The 26,889-nt window shown below is 38.2% G+C and overlaps 1 protein-coding gene across 9 annotated transcripts in view; it reads right to left on the bottom strand.

The window, feature by feature from the left end:
* Positions 1–26,889, bottom strand: part of LOC122806326 (protein unc-13 homolog B-like) — a 2,554,726-nt gene that overhangs the window by 2,016,750 nt on the left and 511,087 nt on the right. For all 9 annotated transcript variants that reach the window (XM_044076650.1, XM_044076675.1, XM_044076685.1 and 6 more), the window contains one exon: positions 18,603–18,822. In XM_044076650.1, the coding sequence (XP_043932585.1) occupies positions 18,603–18,822 (220 nt within the window). The remainder of the gene's footprint in view (positions 1–18,602; positions 18,823–26,889) is intronic.

Genomic DNA, 26,889 nt, shown 5'->3' with positions numbered 1-26,889 from the left:
AAAAAAAAAAAAAAAAAAAAAAAAAAAAAAAAATCACAAAAAACTAGGAATTCTATACAAAGCAAAAAAAAATCCTTTACTGCATCTACCAAAGTCACTTTTGCTACTGCATACCTACTCCCCTCTCTATTATATACTTCTTCTGTCTTAACCAACCTCCAAGCCATCCTAAAGTCTAAATTAGAACATTTATTATAACAAGGTAGCTAGATATATAGCTCATACAAGTCCCAGAGCACATCACTGTTCTGCACTAAAAACTTTAAACTGACTAGAATTATCCCATCAATTAAATTATACCCAATTTATCCTAACAAACAAAATTCTATTTAATCCCACTTCCTGCCCAGCTACAAGTACAATTTTCAACCAATACCTCCCAAATCATCACCTTCGATCCCCTGACAAAAACCATTAAGCCATATAAAAACTGTGGTCAAACTCTGCACTAACACTGTATAGGAAACTCTGGAATACAAATCCTGCACCGATCAGGGGAATACATAACATTCTTTTATTTAAGCTGCAACTACACTTTCCTCTCCGATTCCTGGGTTTGCACTTGCTGCTTCCCCTGGCTAAGATTTCAGCTCCTTCTCCTCTAATTCCTACGCACATTATATCTCTCCTGCTTTTATTTCTCTTATTTCCCTTGCACCTAAACATTATTTCAACTGCCTCATCTGTCTGCTCTACTTATTACCTCTAGCGAATACATTTCTCACTCTCTCCTCTGTAGCTCTCCTTCCTTCTTATCCACTGTTTCAATTTTTCATTCTGACATTTGCTTTAAGAGTGAATAATATACTCTCGCACTTACAGCGTGTCGACATGTTTCACTGCTACATGATATGTATTTATCTTGTTTTAATGATGGTATATGTGCATTATACACGTTATATGTGTATTAATATTTTATTAGCCTATGCATTTACAGTACATTGTAATACAATGTCAGTTTTCACCTTTGTATATGCATTTTTTTTGTCCATTTACTTGAGGAGCTACTCTCTCTGGGCCTCCTCTGAAAACAGATAAACAAATGTTAATCAATAAAGTAATAAAATAAGTAATATATACACACATTTTATTTATATATATATATATTTAAAATTTATCAACACACGCATTTTTATTACATTTATTATTGCTGTTTCTTTACCTGCAACCAGGTACTTATTTTCAGTAGAGGCCTGGGAAGAAAAGCTCTAGAGTTAATCACAAAAAAAATTCTACAAAAATTATATGTTATAAAATTATTGCAAAAGATATTTTATATTACAAAGCCACATAGGCATAGAACATGCTATAAATAGGAGATGTTAAAAGGATGTCGGTCTATCCATACATAAAAAGCCTGGATGTGCAGTAGAGTAAAAGCAGATTATCAGAAATGTGATATAGGAAAGATCAGAAAATAGTTCAGCTTGGAAAAGAGATTATATGACAAAATAGTTGTTATAAGACAGTCGGATAAGAATGATAGAACAGAGATGCAGAGGAAAAGGGGTACATGTTGTAGGGAAAGGGGAATTTTATGATAGGCAGGGTTCAGCTTAGGATGGAGTAAAAGCAAAGCCAGGAGGTAAAAAAGTCTTTTACAGTATATTTAAAGGCATGAAAGAGTTTGTGCTGATGGCCAAAGGTAGTGAGCTTATTGTTTGGGCTACAGCAGGAGTAAAAGCTTTTGCCTTGCACTTTTATTAGGTTTGTGAATAGACAGGAGTTTTTCTTCTTACCAGAGAGGTCTGTTTGGGTAGTAGAATGGATTTTGGGGCAGGATATGCTAATTTATCCTGTGAGTAACCGTACATTAGGAAGTTCAAGCTACTTTACAGTTTTTAAATGGTAACCAGCTATGTGAGAGGCATTTGTTGTAAATTTTGCAGCTCTGTAATAGCATAGTTCAATTTTTGTCTTCTGAAAAGTTTGTAAGTTGGTGAGAACTGATGGTTCATAAAGCAGAGAGGGTGAGAACAGAATACCACGAAGGTGGCTGTAGTAGCTGCATTTAGGGAGTGTTTTTGCCTGTAAAACATCCCTATTTTTAAATTATTTTATTTTATATTATTGTAAATGTGAAGATCAAATCAGTTTATCTAATATCATGCCTAGTAATTCTGTATGGCAGACAACTTCAATTTCTGTGATATTAACAGAAAGGATTTTAAATTCAGTAGTGTTATGACTATGTTTTTTTGGATGAAAAGGACTAGTCTGGTTTTATCAGGATTCAACAGAAGGCTGGCATTGGTGAGCCAAAGTCTCAATGGAGGATAAATCTTCCTGAATTATTTGTTAGAAATCTAACAGGTTATCAGATGTGCATATAAGCATAAAATCATCAGTGTACTGGATTACTGAGGCTTGACAACAGACAGTGTACAGGTTATTGAAGAAAATATTGAAAAGCAGGGGGTGAGAATGGAACCTTGGGGAATGCCTGTAAGACTGGGTAGAAATGGAGAGAGAAAGTCTTCTATTTTATACACTTTTTATCAGATAGGCAGTTACTGAAACAACTGATGGTGGGGTTGGGGAGATAGAAGTTTAGAGTGAGACTGTTTCAAAAGGTTTCAGGGAGATCAACGAATAGTAGAGACAAGATTGCCAGAGTTCCTTGCTTTATTAACCGTGCCTATGAAAGCCATGCAATGTAAAAGTAAGGAGTTGGTTTTGAGGGAGATATTGGAGAAACAGTTTGTCGTAACATTTTTTCTAAGAGCTTAGAAAGATGGGACAGCATGGCTACAGACTACAAATTTGATACTTCATTTCATTTTCTCCTTGATGTAGGGGAATGATATAGGATATTTTCCAGATGCAGGAAACATGATCCTTCTGTATAGATTTATTTTTGGGATGCATACTAGGTAATGTTTCAGCAGCTACTCAAGTATTCTGTTCATAGATTAGCAGAGGTGGAGCATGGTTTCAGTTTAAGAAGTATATTTTAATTATGCTGATGAGTACTGCGGTTAGAGTGAAGGATGGGTGAATAGTGCTGTCAGATTGGTTTAGATCGGAATGTAAGGGACCATTAGGAGGTGTTATGGAATTTATGAGAACTTGAAGCAAAGGGTTGATAGGGGTATTTGTTTTGGTTAAGTAGGCACTGCTTTCAGTGAAGTAAGTATTGAAACCTGTTGCAGTTTGCAGTAGGGTATTATTAAGTGATGGGCTGGGTTCTTTCTCATACCTGGCTTCAGAAAGGATTTAATAGAAGACCAGATTTTTTTGTAATTTTTGTGGTCAGTTTAGAAGGATGCATAGTATTGTTTCCTGTGAAGGTTAACTTGTTTTTTAACATGGTTACAGAGCTACCTAAAGGTTTGAAGATTATTAGGTATTTTGTTATTTTGCCAAGTCTTTCCATGTGCTTTTTCTACTGTTCATAAAGTTCTTAGTCTTTTCTGAAAGCCAGACTGAGTGGTTAGTTTTCATTCTTCTATTATGGAGAGGAGGGAAGCTATTTATAAATAAGGTGATGAAATGCATACCGGCATCATTTAAATGGAGGATTTTTAGTACAGTCCAGTTGATGGCTTTTAAATGTTGATAAATGTCTGTTGGCCAGTGGGGCCCTGAATGAGCTGTGTGAACCCAAATAAGTGGACACTGGAAGCTGGGCAATGAGCAGTTAGGTGTAGCCAGTACAAACTGAAATTATCTAGTATGATGGCTTCATTTTAAATGATAATGGTTACTCATTATCAAAATATTATAACCTGGGGGTGCGCAGAGTACAGCAATGTATACACTTTTTCTTATTAAGGAAGACGATAAGTATTTCTGAATTTTGAGATGGGTTTTGAGTATTGGCAATGGAGTAGGTGTTGGAAGGGATAAGATGTATTCCACTTGCTTTCTTTTTGGTTTGATTAGCATTAATTATATTACATTGAGATGGAAGGAGTTCTGTTTTTTAACAGTGGTTTTAAGGCAAGTTTCATTGACTACTAAGATGTCTGGGTTGTGGACAGAGATCTAGTCATGTAATTCAGTGAATTTAATGTATATGCCAAGTAGGTTTAAAGTAATGAGATTTAAGTTTTTTGGTGGACTTGTACAAGCGAAAGACTAAAAATAAGATGTTCCTATGGGTTCTGTGGGTACTATACAGGACCTGTTGGAGACAGATGCATCTCTCACAGGTTGCCACTCCTCTGGAATAGGCTTCAAATGCACATCAAGCACAGCACCTCCATGACCCTGTTTAAGCGCAACCTGGATGACTGGATGGGAGAACGTAAATTTCTGCCAGGGATTGCCCTGGATTTATTTCTGGACATTAGTAGTCCTTGCTTCTTTGCTAGAAAAACCTTGGGCATAAACAATATCTCTCATCTAGTATTATACTAGGATTTAACAGCTAGGCTTGTAAAGACCCTTGGGTCAATAGCGTAGTAACATCCTATGAACATGTAATACGGATCGAGAGACAGAGGCATCTTTGGTGGGCTAAAGAGGGGTCTAAATTTGGCATATGTGGGTGGGTTGAGATAGGATTTTGTTTAGTGTCACAGTATTAATCTGATGAATAAAGCATCTATAGTAACAGGTTAAGTGGGCCTTGGTTGAGGTGGACGTTACCACACTGAGACATTTTATAAATGCATAATATAGATTTGGTATCTAATTTTGTTCTTATGAAGCTAAATTTAGTTTCTGGTAAACACTACTTTGCATACCTCTCAACTTCTTAGAGCAAAAAATCTGGACAAAGCCTAAAATGATGGGGGACAGATTTTAAATATTGCTCTTAAAAACTTAGAAAGTTGATAGAATAATAGGTTTTACATTAACATCAACAATTGGCTTAAGTACTGGTGTCATTCAAAGGGGATCCAATGCCTGTCAGCCTGGGATGACATGCTCGACAAGCCACGATTCTTCGCTAGAGACAGCTTGCACCTGTCACCCCTGGGCTTTCGGATATTGGCAAAGGCTCTAGCCACCCCCATAGTGCCTTTTTTAGGCAAGGCTCAACAGACAAACCCACCTCCATAGGTATCACAGGGGATAAGAAACTAAGAGTAATGCTACTTAATGCCAGAAGTCTAAACCTCAAGATGCACACACTCGAAACTCTCCTTAGCATGGAGAACATTGATATCTGTGCAGTAACAGAAACCTGGTTCAAGGCTCCCAAGAACACCCCAGCACTACCAGCTTATACCTCATACCATGCCTTTCGGCCCCAAAACTTGGACCGAACCACAAAAGGAGGGGGAGTATCAATATTCATCAAAGATACCCACACCTCCAGGTTGGTGGCACAGCACGAAGCATCAGAGACTATCCATGTGCAACTAACAGTGGGTAAAACTGCCTTCCAGTTTATAGCCTGCTACAGACCACCCTCCCAAACCCAGGAACCCCACTCGGCCTTCCTGAGAACACTGGAAAATATGAAGGTCTCTCCAAACACAATTATATTGGGCGACTTCAACTACCCAAACATAGACTGGGAGCATTACTCTAGCTCCAACACCCTAGCCCAAAGGTTCCTAGAATTTATAAACTCAAATGCTCTGGACCAACTTGTTTCCACTCCCACAAGAGGGGAAAACATACTGGACCTGATCATCATGAACATGGGGACTCTATGCACCAGACCAGAAGTGTGTCACTCATTGGTAAGATCAGACCATAAACTAATCTCACTGGATATTCACATCCCGACTCCACCCCCTGCCCTGAAAACCACAGTGAAAAACTTCTCTAATGCAAATTTCACACTCCTCAAAACTGAGATGGAATCCTTCAAAGCCCCCGGGCCTGTGGAAAATACGGCCCAGACCACAGAATCCTTTATAAACGCATTCTATGAACACCTTCAGGAAAGCATGGATCATGCAATCCCAAATAAAACCAAGTCCCAATCCTCCAAAGGCAGACGTCCTTTCTGGTGGACCCCAGCCATAAACAAACTGTACAATAGAAGGAGGAAGCTACTACATGATAGAGCAAAATCCCAAAAAGGGAAGGCATCTCTGATCAGTATTAGCAAAAAACTACGGGCACTCATAAAATCGTCTATGGCCAGCTTTGAGAGAAAAATTGCACAGGACACTAAGGATAATCACAAGGCTTTCTTTAGTTATGTTAGGAACCTGGGTGGGAATTCCCAGATATGCTCAGAATTAGTCCAAAATGACAAAAAATACATCGAACCCACAGACATTGTCAACATCCTAGCTGACAGGTTCAGCGCAAACTTCTCCCCACCAAAAGGGCAAATATCTATCCCAGCAGAGTGCTGCCCCCCTGACATCTCAGATGCTCAGGTAAGAGTTGCCCTCTCCAAAGTAAAAAACACAGCATCAATGGGACCAGACGGTGTTCCCAGGCTGCGTCCTACATGAACTCCAAGAAGAGCTAAACCCAAACATAAAACTACTGTTCAATCTCAGCCTTACTACAGGATATGTACCCAAAGAGTGGCGTACTGCAACAGTGGACCCTCTCCACAAAGGTGGTGCCTTAACAGATCCTGGAAACTATCGCCCCATAAGCCTGACTAGCTTGGTCTGCAAAGCTATGGAAAGGATCATCATGGACCTCATAAATAAAGATATTGGGGACCTACAGACACTGGATCCTACCCAGTTTGGCTTTGTTAAGGGCAGATCCTGCCTCTTAAACCTGGTTGATTTCTTTGAAACAGTCACTAAGGCCATTGACGAGGGGAAGGTGGTCCACACAGCCTACCTGGACCTCGCAAAAGCCTTCGATACAATACCCCACTCAGGCATTATAGATAAGCTCACCAGCTTAAATATAAACCCCTATGTCACTAGATGGGTTGCAAACTGGCTCAAGGACAGAACCCACATGATTAGAACTGCTGTAGCCAAACCACAAAAGGAGGGGGAGTATCAATATTCATCAAAGATACCCACACCTCCAGGTTGGTGGCACAGCACGAAGCATCAGAGACTATCCATGTGCAACTAACAGTGGGTAAAACTGCCTTCCAGTTTATAGCCTGCTACAGACCACCCTCCCAAACCCAGGAACCCCACTTGGCCTTCTTGAGAACACTGGAAAATATGAAGGTCTCTCCAAACACAATTATATTGGGCGACTTCAACTACCCAAACATAGACTGGGAGCATTACTCTAGCTCCAACACCCTAGCCCAAAGGTTCCTAGAATTTATAAACTCAAATGCTATGGACCAACTTGTTTCCACTCCCACAAGAGGGGAAAACATACTGGACCTGATCATTACCAACATGGGGACTCTATGCACCAGACCAGAAGTGTGTCACTCATTGGTAAGATCAGACCATAAACTAATCTCACTGGATATTCACATCCTGACTCCACCCCCTGCCCTGAAAACCACAGTGAAAAACTTCTCTAATGCAAATTTCACACTCCTCAAAACTGAGATGGAATCCTTCAAAGCCCCCGGGCCTGTGGAAAATACGGCCCAGACCACAGAATCCTTTATAAACGCATTCTATGAACACCTTCAGGAAAGCATGGATCATGCAATCTCAAACAAAACCAAGTCCCAATCCTCCAAAGGCAGACGTCCTTTCTGGTGGACCCCAGCCATAAACAAACTATACAATAGAAGGAGGAAGCTACTACATGATAGAGCAAAATCCCAAAAAGGGAAGGCATCTCTGATCAGTATTAGCAAAAAACTACGGGCACTCATAAAATCGTCTATGGCCAGCTTTGAGAGAAAAATTGCACAGGACACTAAGGATAATCACAAGGCTTTCTTTAGTTATGTTAGGAACCTGGGTGGGAATTCCCAGATATGCTCAGAATTAGTCCAAAATGACAAAAAATACATCGAACCCACAGACATTGTCAACATCCTAGCTGACAGGTTCAGCGCAAACTTCTCCCCCCCTCCTCACCAAAAGGGCAAATATCTATCCCAGCAGAGTGCTGCCCCCCTGACATCTCAGATGCTCAGGTAAGAGCTGCCCTCTCCAAAGTAAAAAAAACAGCATCAATGGGACCAGACGGTGTTCCCAGGCTGCGTCCTACATGAACTCCAAGAAGAGCTAAACCCAAACATAAAACTACTGTTCAATCTCAGCCTTACTACAGGATATGTACCCAAAGAGTGGCGTACTGCAACAGTGGTCCCTCTCCACAAAGGTGGTGCCTCAACGGATCCTGGAAACTATCGCCCCATAAGCCTGACTAGCTTGGTCTGCAAAGCTATGGAAAGGATCATCATGGACCTCATAAATAAAGATATTGGGGACCTACAGACACTGGATCCTACCCAGTTTGGCTTTGTTAATGGCAGATCCTGCCTCTTAAACCTGGTTGATTTCCTTGAAACAGTCACTAAGGCCATTGACGAGGGGAAGGTGGTCCACACAGCCTACCTGGACCTCACAAAAGCCTTCGATACAATACCCCACTCAGGCATTATAGATAAGCTCACCAGCTTAAATATAAACCCCTATGTCACTAGATGGGTTGCAAACTGGCTCAAGGACAGAACCCACATGATTAGAATTGCTGTAGCCATGTCAGACTCCAAACCAGTTACACGTGGCATCCCACAAGGCTCAGTCCCGGGACCTCTCTTGTTCGGTATATATTTCTCGGAGGTACAGGCCAACACAGAAGGACTGTGGCTGACCACGTTTGCAGATGACTGCAAACTAGGCGCCATAATCGACACTCCAGCCGACACAAGCATCCTCCAAAAGGGCCTCATAGAAACAGACAACTGGTGCCAGAGCCATGGCCTCAAGCTAAACGCCAAAAAGTGTATAGTCATCCCCTTTGGCAAAAACAAAGTGCCCACAAATTACCACATAGGTGGTAATCCATTAAGTACAGAAGAAGTAATTAGGGACCTGGGGACCCAAGTTGATAGCAATCTCTCATTTGACAACCACGTGGCCAAAGTGGTTAGAAAAACATTTTATATAGCCCACCTAATCATGAAGGGATTCACATCTAGATCAGGGGAGGTCATCGTGCCTCTTTACTCATCCCTCATCAGGCCCATAATTGAGTACAATGCCCCTTTTGGGATGTACCTTACCAGACACCTGCAGCAACTGGAAAGACCCCAAAAGTACCTCACCAAGAGGATCAAAGGGCTCAAACATATGCCATATGCTGCCGGGTTAAAGAAACTCCAGCTCTACTCAGTGGCATACTGCCTGCTCAGAGGCGATCTGTGCCTGACGTATAAAGCCATGTCCAACCCGGAATTAATGGACATGCTGCACCTCAGAAAATCCAAATCCCATCGAGCTACGCGCTTGAGAGACTTGAACCTCAGCACTGAAATAAATAGGACATGCTGGAGGGACAGATTCATAACCCAGAGGCTCCCTTCACCCTGGAATAAAATCCCAGTCCAGGTTAGGCAGAGTCCCTCATAGACTCTCTTCAAGAGGAATCTTGATGAGTGGATGGGAGATCATAGGTTTACCCCGGGTATCACTTCTGTGTCACTGTTAGACAGAGGCACAGTATACTAACCTCGAAAAAGGGCATAGCAAAAGTATTTTAAAATGGGTGGCGAAAGCCAAACACACTCTGGCTAGGCTTATAAATGCCCTAGGGCAGATAGCCTAGTATGAACCTATGAACCTATTAGCATGATTTTCTGAAGGATGTGATGTCTTAAACTCAAATGTTTGTCATTGTCAGCTATTTGCCAGAAAAGTACAGATTTTAGGAGGAACACACCATATGAGGCAAAAATCTGGACATTTTGCAAAAATCTGTACAGTTGAGAGGTATGTAATATTTTGTATTTAAAACAGAGATGAGGATCAGTATTGTACAGACACAGAGAGATGATAAAATGACTCTCTTGGTTGTTCCTGGTAACAGAAAAGGGAAGTAATGGTGGATGTATCGTTTGGATTGGTGTATTGTGAAGTGTTGTAATATACGCTAAAAGGAGGATGAATATGATAAGCAAGATGATGAGGTGGAGTATGCTACGAAGGATGGTTAGACAGAGGTACATGGCTATGCCAAGGAGAAGTGACAGTCAAAAGTAATAGTGGGTGGGGCAGGTGGGAGGAGCTAGAGAAAGTGGAAGAGATTGTATAGTAAAAGCTTAACAGCGGGGAGGAGGGTGTATAAGAGTGAATACAAGAGATGAGAGGCATAAGAGCGAGAACGGGGAGAGAGTTTCGAATGCTATATTTGAAAGATGAAGTTGAGAAAAATTGGAAATTGGTTTTATAGGGGTAAAGTTAGATGAAGTATAAATGTAGCTGAAGTGATGGTTCGTAGAAATTGAAAGGTAGGGGAGGGGAGCAGAACCAGCCCAAGACCAGTGAGGGCAAGTGAAGTGGAGCCCACCTTTAAAGCAGAGTAATGGCAGAAAAACAATCTATATGAAGGGATGTATTCCAACTGCTTATAACTTACTGAGTTACCAAAATGAAAGGAACTGTTACAGTTTTCATAAGGGTATATTGTAGTGCAAATACAAAAAGTAATTCTTAGACTATACAGTATTTAAAACTGTAGAATTAAAAATAATAAGAGTAGAAAGTGAACATAATTATGATGTAAATATCAGTAAATTTTCAGGACACATAAAAGGGAAGAAGCAAACCAACAAAAAAATGCCTGTACAGAAAAGAGGGAAATCTACAAATTCAGTAGATGGAAAAAGCAACTGAGAAAGATTGGGTTGCCAATAAAGGCAGTGTGTATTACCAGAGAGAGGGGGCAGGGGAATCTTAAGGTGCAGAGAGGTAGTGAAGGCTATCTGAGATAGTGCTGTAAAACAGCTGACAACAAACCACTAAGCACAGGTCAAGCACAAAATGCACATTAAACTTTTATATACCATTTTGATCACTGCTTGACTAAGATAACAGAATGAACAAGTACATTTCTCTTACGCTGAGTTAATATGTTAGGTCTGTCAGCTTTTCCAGGGTTGTTGCTAATAACTTGCAACTTTGTAGCCTTGGGGGGAGGGTAGAGCCCACAACTATACTGAGTTAGTATGTGTGCCAACTTTTGCATGGCTGGTTGTTATACTTACTCAGCTAAATATTTGCAACTCTGTAGTCTTTGGTGCAGCTGCAGTCCATGATAATACTGTGTTTATGTGCTACGCCTGTCAGCTTTTGCAAGGCTGGTTGCTGCAGTCACTCAGCTAAAAACTTGCAATTCTATAGTCTTTTTTTTGGGGGGGGGGGTTGCAATTCAAAAAATTAATTAATATGTTAGGACGGTCAGCTTTTGCAAGGTTGGTTGTTATATTTACCCAGCTAAAAACATGCAATTCTATCATCTCTGGGGAAGGGTTCAGTTCAAAACTGAGTTAATATATTAGGACTATCAGCTTTACAGGATCATTTGTTGTACTTACTCAGCTAAAAACTTACAACTCTGTAGACTTTGCACAATGCATATATAAAACTATGCACACATATCATAACTGTCAACATCTTATTCCATGAAATCTGGATGGACAAAGCTATAAATAATGGTGGGAGATATGACCAAAAAATAGGGACATTTTTCTAAAATATTGCTCTTATAAACTTAAAAAATGTCAGGTTTTGCATTAGCATGAGTTTTATGAATGGTATGAAGTCTGAAACTCAAATGTCTGTCATTATTTTCTGCTTTAAATCTTCAATGATTTACCAATGATTTGCTAGAAAACCACAATTTTATGAAAAATGGACAAAAATATGAGGTGAAAATCTATACAGTTGAGAAGCACACTACTTGTGGATCATTGTAGAAGTGACTGGATGTCCCATTTCATTGGATTCCTGCTAGTCAAAGCAAGTGCAAGTAATAAAATGAGATTGTGGTTAAGTGGAGATAAAGTTTTCCTTTCTCCTTACTGTTGCGTGATTAGTAAGTTACCATATTTAGATATGGAGTGTGTGGGTATGCAGGAGTGCATCTCCTGCAAAAGTATTCATTTATTCCTTTATGCAATTCTGATGTAGTAGCTACCCACTATCTAGTGTGATCTCAGAACAGTGGGTAAACATGCTTTCACCGCTCTCTAACATTGTATGACATCAGTAGTAGTATATCTAGACATGCAGGCATGTTAGAGTGTGGAGGGAGTTGACCAGCTGTCATTTGTGACCCAGAAAAAACACTTTCACAAAAGCAACTTCTATTTTACATATCAATATATCTATTGTTTTATACATATGAGTGCATGTGTGTGTGTGTGTGTGTGTGTGTATATATATATATATATATATATATATATATATATATATATATATATATATATATATATATATATATATATATATATATACGCTCAGAATAGGCAAATGGACACCATCTGAATCAAACCCAGGACTGCTTCAGGATCCGTTTAAAACCCGGAGTCAGAGTGGAAGACATATATAAATGGTTGTAGCACTGACTTTGTGATGTAAAGGGGAGCAAGTCCAGACCTTACACAGGGAGCAGTCTACTTCGGAAACCCTGCTCAAACCAGATTAGTGACTAAATTCACCCAATAATGAAATCCTGTGGCATAATAAAAAGGACACATGGAAACCAAGTTTTCTAACTGGTACTCTCAAAAGAACTAAGCTCTGTAACAGCAGCAAATACAAATGCGTACAATGACTATCAAGGGAGTTTCACATGAAATTTCATACTCTACATACTCTCTACATACAAAGTTCAAAGTATCATCATCCTAAAAATTCTTCCTGCCACCATAGTCACTTTCTGCTGTTCAGTCATGTAATGAAACAGATATTCCCCTTCTAATAAGAAACCAGTCATGCATTACTGTCTGGATTATACTGCAGAATCTGGGGAAAAGGAATTCATTTTCTAAATGTAAAAAAATCAAACAACACAGCACTGAACATTTGAAACCTTTATAAAAAACACAGCAGTGTAAAACCAATCACCCAGAAACGAAAAGATCACAATAAGAAAATGAGTGACCGATTCTAAACATTATCATAGAAAAGACAAAGGAAGCATTAACAAATGCACAAAAACTGGTTCACATTTATAAATCTACAAATCCATCTAGCTTACCAATCATTTTCTTATGAAAAAAAGGCAAGGAGGCAGTGTGTGGTCCACTGCTATGGCCCATGACATGAGCAACACAAAATAAAACTGATGCACGTATTAATACAACCCAGGCTATTCCTTACATACAGTGACTTGACAACTCTGTGAATAAGAAATAATAGCCATACAGGCCAGAGGGGTGGGAAAGGAACAGTCATCATCCCTGCATAGTCCGGGTGCAGCACAATGACTCAGGATGGTAACACTATAATAGGTGTAATGTGTGCTCAATGACACATGGTTTAAAGCCAATGGATAGCACACCAACAGTGCAAGGTGACAATGCCTTGCACACGTTTATACCAGTTACTATACAGACAAGAACTAAAGGTGGAAGTATCTCAGTTTACATCAAACAGAAATATACCACAAGGCTGGTCAAACAAGACAATGCACTTGAGTTTTTCCACATTCAAATCACCATAAACAAAACCCCATACCACTTCCTTGCAAGATATAGGTCCCCCTCTTTGACCCAAGAAACCCATAACATGTGTTTAAACTTATTGGAAGCACTCACCATCCAACCCGATACGATATTCATGGGTGACTACCCCATTATTAACTGGGAATCATAAATTACACCAAATGTACAGGCACAGAGATTCCTGGATTTTGTAAACACAAACTCCCTTGATTAGACTGTCAATACACTAACCAGGGGTGCATCCATAATGGATGTGGTCCTCTCTAATATGGGACAATGTTGCACCCTCCCCAATGTAATGTCTTCTCTGACAAAGTCAGACCACAAAATAGTCATCTCTGAAGTAAAAATAAAACCTGGAACTCTAGCTAACCCTGGAAAATCGAGGAACTATCCTAAGGTTAACTTCCTACTATTATGTACCAACCTGGCAAAATTTCAAGCCCCCATAAACCCTGAGAAAACTGCTGCCCACGCAGAACTATTCACAGAAAACCTATAAAAGCATGTTAATAGCTGCCTTGAGGCAGTTGTACCCACCACAAAGACGTACAGAACTAACTCAGAAAAGAAGCCACAACATCACTAAGCTGTATAATAGAAGGAAGAAAATCATGGCAAAAATTAGGAGGTGCAGCACCCAGCAGGATAAAAGCACTCTCATCAAACTACACAAACAACTCACAGGACAAAAAGTCTACCAAAACCAAATTTGAGATAAATTTGGCCTCCCAGGCCAAGGGCAGCCACAAGGCATTCTTTAGCTATGTTCGCACCCTCAAATGCAGTACACAATTATGTGCCAAGCTCATTGTTAATGGAGCCACCTATATTGAGACAGAAGATATAGCAAACCTACTGGCCCACAAATTCAGCTCCAACTTTACCCCTCTATCCCCCTCAACCTTCCCTCAGGAAATACCATCAAATAGAACTCCCCTGTTATCACTAGGGATCAGGCCCTTAATGCCATCTCTAAGGCCAAGAACACTGCATCAGTGGGTCCAGACAGACAGAGGATGGCTTCTAAATAGCATGAAACATAACCTATCAGGCCTCCAAACTGGCTTTGTGCCTCATGAACAGTCATCCTTCCACACAAAGGTGGGCCATCTACAGACACTAGAAACCCGTAAGTTTCACTAGTCTCATATCCAAAGCCATAGACAGAATTATCATGGAAATGATCAATTATGACATAGGAAACCTCCAGATACTGGATCCAATCCATTTGGTTTCATCAAGGAATGGTCATGCCTACTCATCCTGCTGGATTTCTCTTGAGATGTGCAACTTGCAGTACAAATATCAAAGACAGTTTTCTTAAACAACATCTAAGCTTTTACTTAATATCATACAGCAGTTTGTAAGTCGTGTTTTTGAAGTATTAAGTATATATGGAAATATTTTACTTACTTATTCATTTTTTTGTTTTGTTTTATTAGCCAAGTACATGAACTCAATTTGAGGTCCAGCAAAGCAGCTTAAAGGACTGATACTTGAGACTGTCAAAAAGCACCAAAGCCTAATCCAGTAGTCATTAGTTTGACCGCTTCTATCCCAATTTGTATTCTGTATACCTCTGAGCAAGTCACTAAGAAAAAGTCCTGATGTCTTCCCTGAAAGCAGGCACATATGTTTTGTGACTTACTTTATAAGGGAGATATGTGCCAAATATAAAAACAGGTAAAGAAAACAACACATCAAGAAAATAAATTGTATATTTTATATTTATTTATTTATTCTAACAACAAACCAAGCCAGCAGGGGGGGTATCTGTGTTTCTCACTCATGATTTACATATTTTATTTACATATTAATCAACAACCTTGGCATGTCATCAACTCCCCGTGAAAGCAAAATTATTACTCTAAATACCTGTGTTAGTCCCAGTCAAGCTAAAACAATGAGGCAGACACACACACACACACACAGGGCCACAACCAGCAAATTAAATAAAGGGAAATTCAAAACAGACCCAATGATGAATAACTGAACTAAATAAGATTAAGCTCCATAATAATAAATAAAAATATAGAATTAAGGTACCAAAATAAAATCAAAAACTTATTCTGAGACTTCGAAATACTAAAAAAATCACCACTGTGCTAAAACAGAAAAACCCTATAGAGTAGCGCATTCATAAAAACCTAAGGAAACTGGTTTAAGTTCTTTATCAATGCACAAGTTATGCAGAAAACATAATTACAGCAATAATTCAAACTAACAAAAAAAAGTTAAAATTGACAAATGCAGTGTCTGTTTCATGGAATGCATGAAATACCTTGCGCTTCATCACTTATCAAGAAGCTCATACCGTCAAGTCTTATAGTGCAGTAAAAGATGTGTGCGTCAAACCATCCCTCCAGACTCCCACATATTCTGTGCACTCACAAAAAGTGTATGCGACAGTTTTAATACTATATGTGGATTCACTTTAGAAGCTCGAAATATTGAAATTCAGTATTTCGAGCCCATAAAGTGGAATCCTGAGAAGAGTGAAAGCTCAGAAGCACGAAATTCAAAACCTCGAATACTGGCGGTTTTGAATTTCGTGCTTCTGATGTTTCGCTGTGGTTATGGATTCAGGTAAGTGTGTGCGTGTTAAGGGTTTTGGGTAGAGGCTGTGGTGTGTGTCAGTGTGTTTTGTTGCTATGATGTGTGTGTGCGAGGAAAATGTAGCTTGTGTGATGGTGTTTTGTGTGTGTTTGTGTGTAGTGCGCCCTTGGACTGGGAATATTTAAGTGGTGGGGGGCACAACCCCTCCCATGTTGGGGTGCAGTGGGGCTTGTCTCCCTGCTTTTATGTAGTAGAGAGCTAGTGTGTGTGTGTGTGTGTGTGTGTGTTTGTGTGTAGTAGAAGCATGAAATTCAAAATCTCCGGTGTGCGAGATTTTGAATTAAGAGGTTCCGAGTTTTCGTGGTTTCAAAAATTTAACTTTATATCATTTGAAATACTGAAATTCAATATTTCAGTATTTCGATGATATAAAGTGCCTTCCTATATGTATACATATATATTAATATACATACATATATATGTATATATGTGTGTCATTCAGAATACTGACACCTCAAAATATCGACATTTTGACTTTAAAGTCAAATGAATGATACCCCTATATATGTATGTGAGAGTATATTTTTATATATACATATATACATACAAATACACATATATATATATATATATATATATATATATCAATAAACACACACATGCATACACACAAATGTGTGCACATACATGAATATATGTGCACACTAACACAGCAATATAATCATGCACAACCAAAACAACATATAAATTTGAATGACCCCTTTCCTCTGAGTGGTACAGTGAAGAAGAGGTTAGCATTCTTGCCTCATAGAGCTTGATTTTCTACTTTAGTTTCCAGTTGGGATGCCTTTTGTGTGGACTCTAAATAAACTACTCATGTCAACATGGATTTTCATCTGATGCTTTGGATTAATTTCTCATCCTAAAGACGTACCATTAGATGAACTTGTGGTCCTCGAAATTTACCCATTTGCCTTCATGCAGCATGGAAGTGCTTGTGTGTGTATCTCTTGCAATGAACCAGTATTTCACCCAGGACTGGTTCTCTGCCTTATGTAAACCATGTGCCAGGTTAGAGCATCTTCATGAAAACCCCTGTAGTGTGTAACAGCTTAGAAATGACAATGTTCAAATACTGCTCCACATTCATTTGCATTAAAAGTGCATATCAGATACAAATTCCAGAAATTAGGCATGTACCTCTGTCTTGAGATGGGGAGGTAGGAAATTGCTACAGCAGAGGAGTGAAGTAGAGTGGATGGTACAGGAAGGTACACTCCGTGAAGTATTATATATAAAGTAAGCAATGGTCTATTGCTTGAAGTTTGAAGCCAAGACGTCCAGTAAAAAGTCAGCTTCTTCATTCAGTTAATTATTTACAGGAACCTTTATGAAGTTCCTAACAATAGCAAATTGAAACCACAACTAACATGTGTCTGACTCCAAACAGAAAGCACAAATGTTGTAGTCTTCAGTATAGGCACTGTTCTGTAATTAATGCAACTCTGCCTGACAACATAGGTGTAAAATAGAAAGTTAATAAAATGGTTGGAATACAATGAAACTTTATGACATCCTCTAGTGATTAAAACAGAGAGTAAAAAGGTCAAACAGATAACCAACTGGTTAAAAAACAGAAAGAAAAATCTAGCAAAGCTAGACTTCCAACTGTGTGATACCTTAAACCTCTTGCATCAGAGGACTCATGGTTATATGCAAATCACCCTTTTAGATATCAGGTGTATCAGCAAAATGGCAATTCTGGATGTCCATGAACACAATGTAAAGGCCACATTCCGTCATACACCTTACCAGTGATCAACCTCCTCACCACACTGGCCTTCTGCCTAATTTACTGTTGGGAAATACAGAAAAGATATGCAGCTCTTAAAAGTCAGATTGGGGTCATATTATATATATATATATATATATATATATATATATATATATATATATATATATATATATATATATATATATGTGTGTGTGTGTGTGTGTGTCTATATATATATATATATATATATATATATATATATATATATATATATATATATATATACACATATATATACATATATATATATATATATATATATATATATATATACATATACATACATACACACATTATATACATATACATACACACACGTGTGTGTGTGCTAATGTGTGTATACACACAAAAGCAAAATTAGAAATACTGGACTACATCCCAATCTTTTGTATATTGCCTGTTCACATAACCGGTAGAGGGACAGTGAGGTCTGAGTGCTGATCCACCGTAAGTTTGCCTATGGGATTCTCAATGTAGATACAAATTAAATAGTGGCACTGACATTATAATTTATATTAGCAATACGTATTTATGCAGGCAACAGCTGTAAAAGTGTCCCTCATGGAAAGCCAGTGTACAGCGGTGCAGACTATGCTTGTATGAACTTTTACTGGTAATCTCCCCCCACCAAAAAAAAATGTAAACTTGTTTTGAAGGGTCACATTGCAACAGCATTATTTTTGCACAAAACAAACACTATAAGCCAAGCATTATGAACACAAAACTTACTCTGTAAACAGTCTGCGTTGAGCAGATCTTGGCACTTCTCATGACATTTGACCCCACATTCAGTGCAACGCATTCCCTGCCGAGCAATGCCCCATAGCAGCCCTTCACATTCATAGCAATAAGTAGGAGTAGTGGCAGTCCAGACTTCAAAATTGTGAGGTGTTGTTGAAGAAATGGGGTAAATTAAGGCTTGAAGTGTCTTTCTGTAAACGTGGCTTTTCTGCAGAATTGGGAAGAATAAATATTAACCAGTGATAACACACAAGCAAGCAAGAATCTGACACAGGAATATCTATAACATTTCATAATTTAATTAATGAAAGGTATACAATCTGTTAACTTACAGAAAAAAGCCCCTTCCTAAAAATAAACAAACTTCCACACACAAAAATATATATATATGTATGTGTGTATATACACACACATATATATATATATATATGTGTATATACACACATATATATATATATATATATATATATATATATATATATATATATTAACCAATACAAAATGCGATTTTGTCCTTCTGGTGAAGGAGATGCATGTCAATATTAGTCAATAAAAACAGCGGTAAACCTTGCCAAAAATGGAAAGGAAGGACGCAGACAAGTAAAGTGAACTGTTTGAGACTACTTTATTATTACTGATCACAATCATGGGTGACACATATGGAGATGATAGATGTACTATTTCCTAGTTTAGCCTCGAGTATCTGAAAAATGTTGCAAGAAAACGGAATGGTCCAAAGTGTGCTTACAAATGTCATCTAAAAGAAAAGTGAGGCATTAATGAGCCACAGTGCTCCAGCAATGTAATCATGAAAATGAATCCCACAGCTTTCATTAACTACACTGTACAAACACAAGCATCAGCTGAGGCAATAACTACTTCTGGGTAACCTCATGAATCGAGAGCTATTTCTAGGGCAAAAATAAAAAAAATAGTAAGTAATAATAAAAAGAGCTGAGAGATAAGCACAGAAATGCCTTCACTAATCCCTATACTAAGATAAACATCTGGAAACAGACAAATATGTTTCTCGTCTGCTGTACAAGGTGCACCTGCGGCTCTGTGATTCCTTCAGTGAACTGCTCCCATGAGCAGTCTCCTCTGCTCAGACACTGTTAAATGGACCACATTTTAAGGTATGACTGTATGGCTGCATGCAGAGAACAACAATAAATCACACAGCAGCGAATGTTTGCAAGTAAAACACATGGGTATTCATTCAGGTACAGGTGTGTGTACTCTGGGCTTACTGTCTATCTAAGAAAGCTAAAGTACTTATAAAGTTCAGAAAGTTGTCATGCCTTCAGGCCACAGCAAGTAGTTAACCAATAGACTGGAGAATCTCAAAAGGGAGACAGCAAACAAAAATCTGTGTCTAACCTGCTTTTGTAGATACTAAGCTCTCTCTGCACAACAGAAACAAGCCATGCATTATTGGTAGTGTGCAAGAGATGTTCACTACAGCTCCCTGTGAAACATGCTTGTTTTTTTCAGGATATTATAAAACTGTTTCCCTCTACACCTCTCAAGTACCTATTTAAAGGCCCTTCTGTGTACTTGCAAACTTCTTTATTCTACTCAAACAACCACGCACTTATTTACTTATTTATTTATACATTTATTTACCTGGTTGATGGACTAGTCATAGAATGCTTCCACCCATAACCTGGGCCAAAGGCAAGACAGCCCAAATGAATAAAGCTACTTACATATGATATATACAGGCCAAACCTTTTGCACAACAGAGCCGCTGTATACTTTCTGACAGACATTTATTGACCTTTGTTAGCTTGTATTTGTTGACTGGGAAATTCTGGCCACTATAATCCATATCAATGGCGACCTGAGAAGAACAGTTCCACATGAAACTACAAAAGACAAATCCAAAATAATGTTGACAGTACAGGGCATTATATCTATCAAACTCCATCTTAGCTTTGACAGGACAGTAGAATATTTTTACATGTATTAAATTAAATATACATAAAATCATTTGAAAAAATACACAGTAATTATTGTATGTGGCATTTATTCTTGTTTACCAGGGTACAGCAATGATTCATATGGACCTACTGTAGGCTCAGCTGGGAGGCTATATAAAAGAGATATAAACATTAAACCACTAATATAGTTGTTTAGACAAAGTAAGAACAAATGATGAAAATAATAAGTACATAAAAAGAATATACCTTCACTAGGGCAGTAACATATTTGAAAAAAGGAAGGAATGGAAGTAAGATTATTTAGTCGTATTCATAGCAAGAAAATATACGAGTGAAAATAGTTAAAGAACTGAATATGGAAAGGTGGCCAAGGTAGCCATTAAGCAACATGGCCTGTAGTAAAACATTTCAACAGGCTTCTTTTTTGAGGTATGTCTCCCAGCTGTGATCTGAATTTGGAATAAAAAGGTTAGCTGCTTTGGGTGTGACATAAGTTATTCAATAGTTTAGCCCTACAGAGATAAAGCTGTACAGGTCAGTTTTATTGTGTATTTAATTTCTAAGGTTGTAAACTTGAGATTTAATTTCCTAAGTTTGTCAGCTTGGGGTTCTAAATATAAAAGCTTAAACAGTTGTAATTCATGTAAAAGATATGCCTTTTATTTAACTGGCAGTCATGTGGCCCTCTTCGTTGCTAAGTAATGATGTTTGTAATAAGGTGAGATGAGGTCACGGAATGGCACATTTTGCTCCAAAGAACATGTACTGCTTATGTGCTTTTGTTTGAGGCTGCTGAAAATTAGGGGCAAAACATATTACAGTTGAGAAAATAGAATTCCTTTAATTATTGCTCTTACTATGGAAGAAAGAAAGCAGCTTTTTCCTGATACAAAAAGTAAAGACTTAACTCCGTTTGTGTTTTTCTTTGAGATATATGCTTGAAAATTCAGGGATTGGTATAGTCATCCACCTACATATTTGAAAGAGAATGCTGTTTCATTGTTGATGCCAACTATGTTCAAGAGCATGGTGTTTTATAAAATAGTTTTAAATACCACGCTCTTTGGAACTAATGTATTGCCGTTGTTATTCTGAGTGATACATGTGTAGAGATCCTCTTATTAGTTGGAGAATTAATGCGGGGTGGGGCTGATCTGAATATTTCCATACAATCACCATCTGAAACAAGTGGTATGTTAGCCAGGTCAGTGGGAGGTTTGTTTATGAAACTGTAAAGGAAAAGGAGGTAAGAATAGAATGATGAGATGCACCTTTTAGTAAGCAGAGAAGTGAGAAAGAAGATGAAAGCTTAGCTCTAAAAAGCCAGTTGAAAAAGAAGTCTTGAAACTAGGACAAGGCATCTGGACTTATTCCAAGTATAACATATGGTTTACTAGACATGAGTGGTAGACTAAGTCAAAAGCCTTAATAAGGTCTATGAATATTGCCTCACTAAGATTACCTAATATGCAGGTGCATTAATATTTCAACTGTCAGTGGCCAAAGAGTGGACATCATGCTTTGACCAGTCCAAAAAACGATGCTGTTTCCTGGAAAGAGTACTGCAAGGTTTGCTACATTCAGAGAGTTGAGGGTTAAATAACTTTTAGGTAACTAACCTAATGCAGCTATTACTGAGGGCAAAAGTGAGAAGAAGTATTTATTGCACTGCATTTTGTTTAAGAAAAGGTGTGATTAAAGCTATTTCCAAATATTTGGCATGATATTTTTTGTAATGCAGAGGTTACACACATAGTCAAGGGACACTCCGCTCAACCTCTTAGCACAAGAGCACTAGACAAAGTCAAAGCTAATGGTGGAATAAAGGCCCCAAAATAGAGACAGGTTTTAAATATTGTTCTTATGAAGTTAGAAAGTTGCTAGAACAAAACATTTTGTGTTAACATGCATTTTCAGAAGGCTACGAAGTTTGAAACTCAGATGTCTACTATTATTTAATGAACTCAGTCTTTACTGATTTACCAGTAAACAACAAATTTTATGAGGAACACACCAAAATATGAGGCAAAAATCTAGACATTCTGTGAATATCTGGACAATTGAAAGTTATGTCACGGGAACCAGTCATAACATCTTTGCATTAGCAGTACTAGCACACACAATATATTTATACATATGAAGATGTTTAATGGCCTTATAGATGGCTTAATATTGTCATATTTATGCAGAAACATCAGTGGTACAAAATCTTTAATCCAGCCAAGTTTTGTTGTTAATGAAGTCAAAGGCAATGTGCGACAATATTTTTAGAAATTAATAATGATCAACTAACAACTTTTAAGCAGTTATGCAATTATGCTGATTGAAGATGAGCAATGAATGTCAAACTGACTTGTGAGGAGGAGATTATCTCAGTTTAAAAACAACATCACTACAGAGACTATAAAGAAAAATTAGGCAGGGTAAGACAGTTATTAACTATACAAAACAACAAGAAAGTATGTACTATCCAAGTAACAAATTGCTTGCAGCTTACTTACTGGCAAATACAAGAAATAATGAGTTAAGTCTAGGCAAATCAAAGTTAAATCATGCTCAGACTGTAGCTAGAGTAGTGATCTGAATGCATACCTCTTAAATGTACCTCATTATGGGAAAGGTTCCTCATTTTGGGCCTTTTAAAAAGCCCATGTTCCAAATGGAAAGTATCTGCCACACATTCATTGTTAGGATGTTTTCTGTTTGTTTTATAATACTGAGTCTTATTAACTCATCAAATGTTTTAAATAAGTATAAAGTAACACATTTTAACAATGTCAGGAGCTTCCTAACTGAAGGGTTTTTTTTTTTTTTTTTTTTTAACATGTTTCACATTTTGCCTATTTGTTCTACATTGAGAGGAAGCACTTCCTATTTTGGAGAAATTTAATTCTCACTTTACATTAGCATGAGCACAAACATCAACAAATATAACTATTATTCTGATTGCAACTTCTGCAACACTTCCCCCACTAGCAGCTTTTTAATTTGGTCCTAAGCTACTATATGCACTTCAACTTAATATATACTAAACTTCATACCTGAGGCGCGCAAACAGCTGAAGAACTACTTTAATTCTATACTGTTCGAATACACAGTACAGTCAGATTAATGTTAACTTTCCTAGTTAATCAGAATACCAAAATGAAGTCATGAAAACTTTGATTAATTTTGAAAGAAATCATTTTCATAAATTCAAGAGAAAGCAGCTTCATTTCAAGTGCCACATGGATAACATTATATTAAAATTCAGCAGCAGTCAGCTTTGTACAAAACAATATAATTTTTTTATTACAATTTAACTGTAGACCAGACCCTGCATATTCAACTTCTGTTGAAGTTACTGCTGCGATGTCACTGATATAAAATGTCAGCCTGATCACTGTGTCAACACTTTTCAATATAGGAACTCATTTAAATGAAATCACAATACCTTAATGCTTCTTGTAACCCATTATATACACACTATGCCCACACACATATCATTCCAAAGCTGTTGAGTTGCATATTATTCCTGCAGTGACCCCCCCATCAACACAGTGTAACAGACATGTAGGGAATGGAAGAACATTGCCAGGTCTTTCTTCCTCATCACACAGAACTACAAACAACTTAGAGTCAGCAGAATACCTACTGCTTGTGGAAGGAAACTGGAGTACCTGGAGAAGGCCTATGAAATCAGAGGGAGGACATGCAGACTCCACACCAGATGGCACACAAGCTGAAAACCAAATCTGAGAAAAACTTTTGCTGCGGGGGCAACACTACTACTCATTGCATTGCTACGCTATATATACAAACACACATCTATATCTATATATAAATATATATATATATATATATATATATATATATATATATCTATATATATATATATATATATATATATATATATATATATATATATATATATATATATATATATATATATACATACATATATATATACATACATATATATATATATATATATATATATATATATATATATATATATGTATGTATACACACACACTCAGGTCTATTTAAATGTGCTAAATGACCCAGATATCGATGTGCATAATGTCAACACAACGTGGTCGACCCTACAGACATTGACACCCTACTATGCATGCAATGAGCTACAATCTCAGCACATGCAAAACAAACCACACACGCAAAAAAAAAAGAAATTACCACTTTTTGCAAGGGTGGGGCAAGCACCCACACACCTCTTTCTAGTTATATGTGCTAATTTCACAATTCTCGGTGAAAGTCTAACCCCGAGAATCATTCATCCAAATTTTGTAAACTAAACAGATGTCGACAAAAACGTTGTTCAACAAAAGCAACAGATATCATATATGCATATACATGTGTGTGTGGATCTACACACACATCTCATCACTTGAAAAATAAAAAGGGATTTAAAAAACAAAACAGATGCAGCACATTATAAAATTTCCTGTTAAACCTTTTAAAAGTTTTTGCAGAGCCTCTGCACTTCCTGTGTAAGAGGCTTTATCCACCCAGTAACCCAGCTGCCTATATACATATCTATATGGATCTACTTAAGTTTATCAAATACCATTTACAGTGACATGCATAATATGGAAACAAATTAATACACATTATGCACATCAACAGACTGCACATGCAAAACTTAAATAAAAGGCCCACACACACCCTCCAAATTATATATTCTAAGTCCGAGACTGTACAATCCCCTAGGAGAAAGGAATAGTCCCATACCTGGCAAAGGCCAATCTTGCATGCTTGTCAGCCATCTGTTTAGTTGACCAAATTTTTTTGATAAAATCTATGTTGACCAGAGTAGTGTTCGACAAAGTTACTGAAACCCTTCTATTTATCTATACAGATATAGACATAAACACACACACACACACACACACACACACACACACAGACTGGCTGGGCCTTGGTAAAAGGGAAATACTTTGAAATACTGTAATTCTAGATTCATTTCATATCAGACCCTTTTTTACCTTGACCACAAAGGTGATTCGCTTACACTCCAGAGAAGACTGAATCCCTCAATGAGATGTGTGCGTGTAGCTGGGCGCCATTATCCTTATTGCTGCTTTTCATGTTTCCTACCTTAGGGAGCAGCTAGTGCAGTGAAATCAGAGACATTGTCACTGCCCCTTGTAATCTAACAGAATGCTCTGCGAGGTTTCTGATCTCCACCAGAGGTTGAAGAGGCCCTAAAGCCCTTACTAGCCTAGCCATATTTATCAAAAGTTGCCCCAATTGTCAGTGGTTAGGTGAGTGAAGTTTGCAGAGGTAAGGGTCTAGGGTAGTTAATACAGACTTCCTCTGTCCAGGAGGGACATGAGTACCACCCCAGAAGTGAGTATGAAGTTACTCATCCATCCATCTAGGTTGCATTTGAAGAGGTTAGGGAGGTGTTCTGCTTCACATGAATTGAAAGATTGTTCCAGAGAAGTGGTAATTTCTGGGAGATGCATCTCTCTCTCCAGCATGACCTGTTCATATTACAGACAAGGTTATGTTCCTTGGAGTGAGTGACCTTCCTGCAGTTTAATTTACAAATATCTAGCATTTCCACCAGGACCATGTCAGAGACTGCCCTGTAAGCCAGGCACAGATCATCCTTCAACAACCTGTGGGAGACAGGAACAAGCTTGCAGTCTTTTCATGTAATACATTTTGTGTACCCTGGAATTTCTTAGTGAGAAACTTCAGTGGTCTCTCCAATTGTTGCAGGTGTCTGACTAGGTACATACGAAAGGGAGTATTATACTCAATTATTGGTCTGATGAGGGCTGAGTATAATGGAATTATTACATCCATATAGATGCAATGCCTTTACTAATAAGATGTGCCTCATAGAATGATTTCCTTATTATTGTGGTTATGTGGTGGTCAAAGTTCAGACTATTATTAACCTGAATACCCAGCTCATGTACCACTGGAAATTTCACTCCCTTATCCCCTCCCAACTCATCACAAACATTCCCCCAGCCCTCACCCCCACACTCTATATATCTGAAGAGCAGGTCATCAAAGTATTGTCCAAGGCAAAAAAACACAGCCTCTATCGGACCAGATGGCATCCCAGGCTGTCTTCTAAACAGGCTAAAACAGGAACTGCCATCACCATTAAGTACCCTTTTCAATCGTAGCCTAACCACAGGCTTTGTTCCTGAGGAATGGAGGGCAGCAACAATTATTCCCCTCCACAAAGGTGGCCTAGTAACAGACCCAGGGAACTGCAGACCATAAGCCTGACCAGCCTCATCTGTAACACCATGGAACGTATCACTATGACTTCATAAAGACATGGGCGACCAGTGTTCCACACCAGTGGT

This window comes from Protopterus annectens, chromosome 1.part1 (assembly GCF_019279795.1).
Source record: "Protopterus annectens isolate FY-2018-M chromosome 1.part1, PAN1.0, whole genome shotgun sequence".
In the NCBI taxonomy this organism is placed as follows: domain Eukaryota; kingdom Metazoa; phylum Chordata; order Ceratodontiformes; family Protopteridae; genus Protopterus; species Protopterus annectens.
This window is presented reverse-complemented; position numbering and strand designations above follow the sequence as displayed.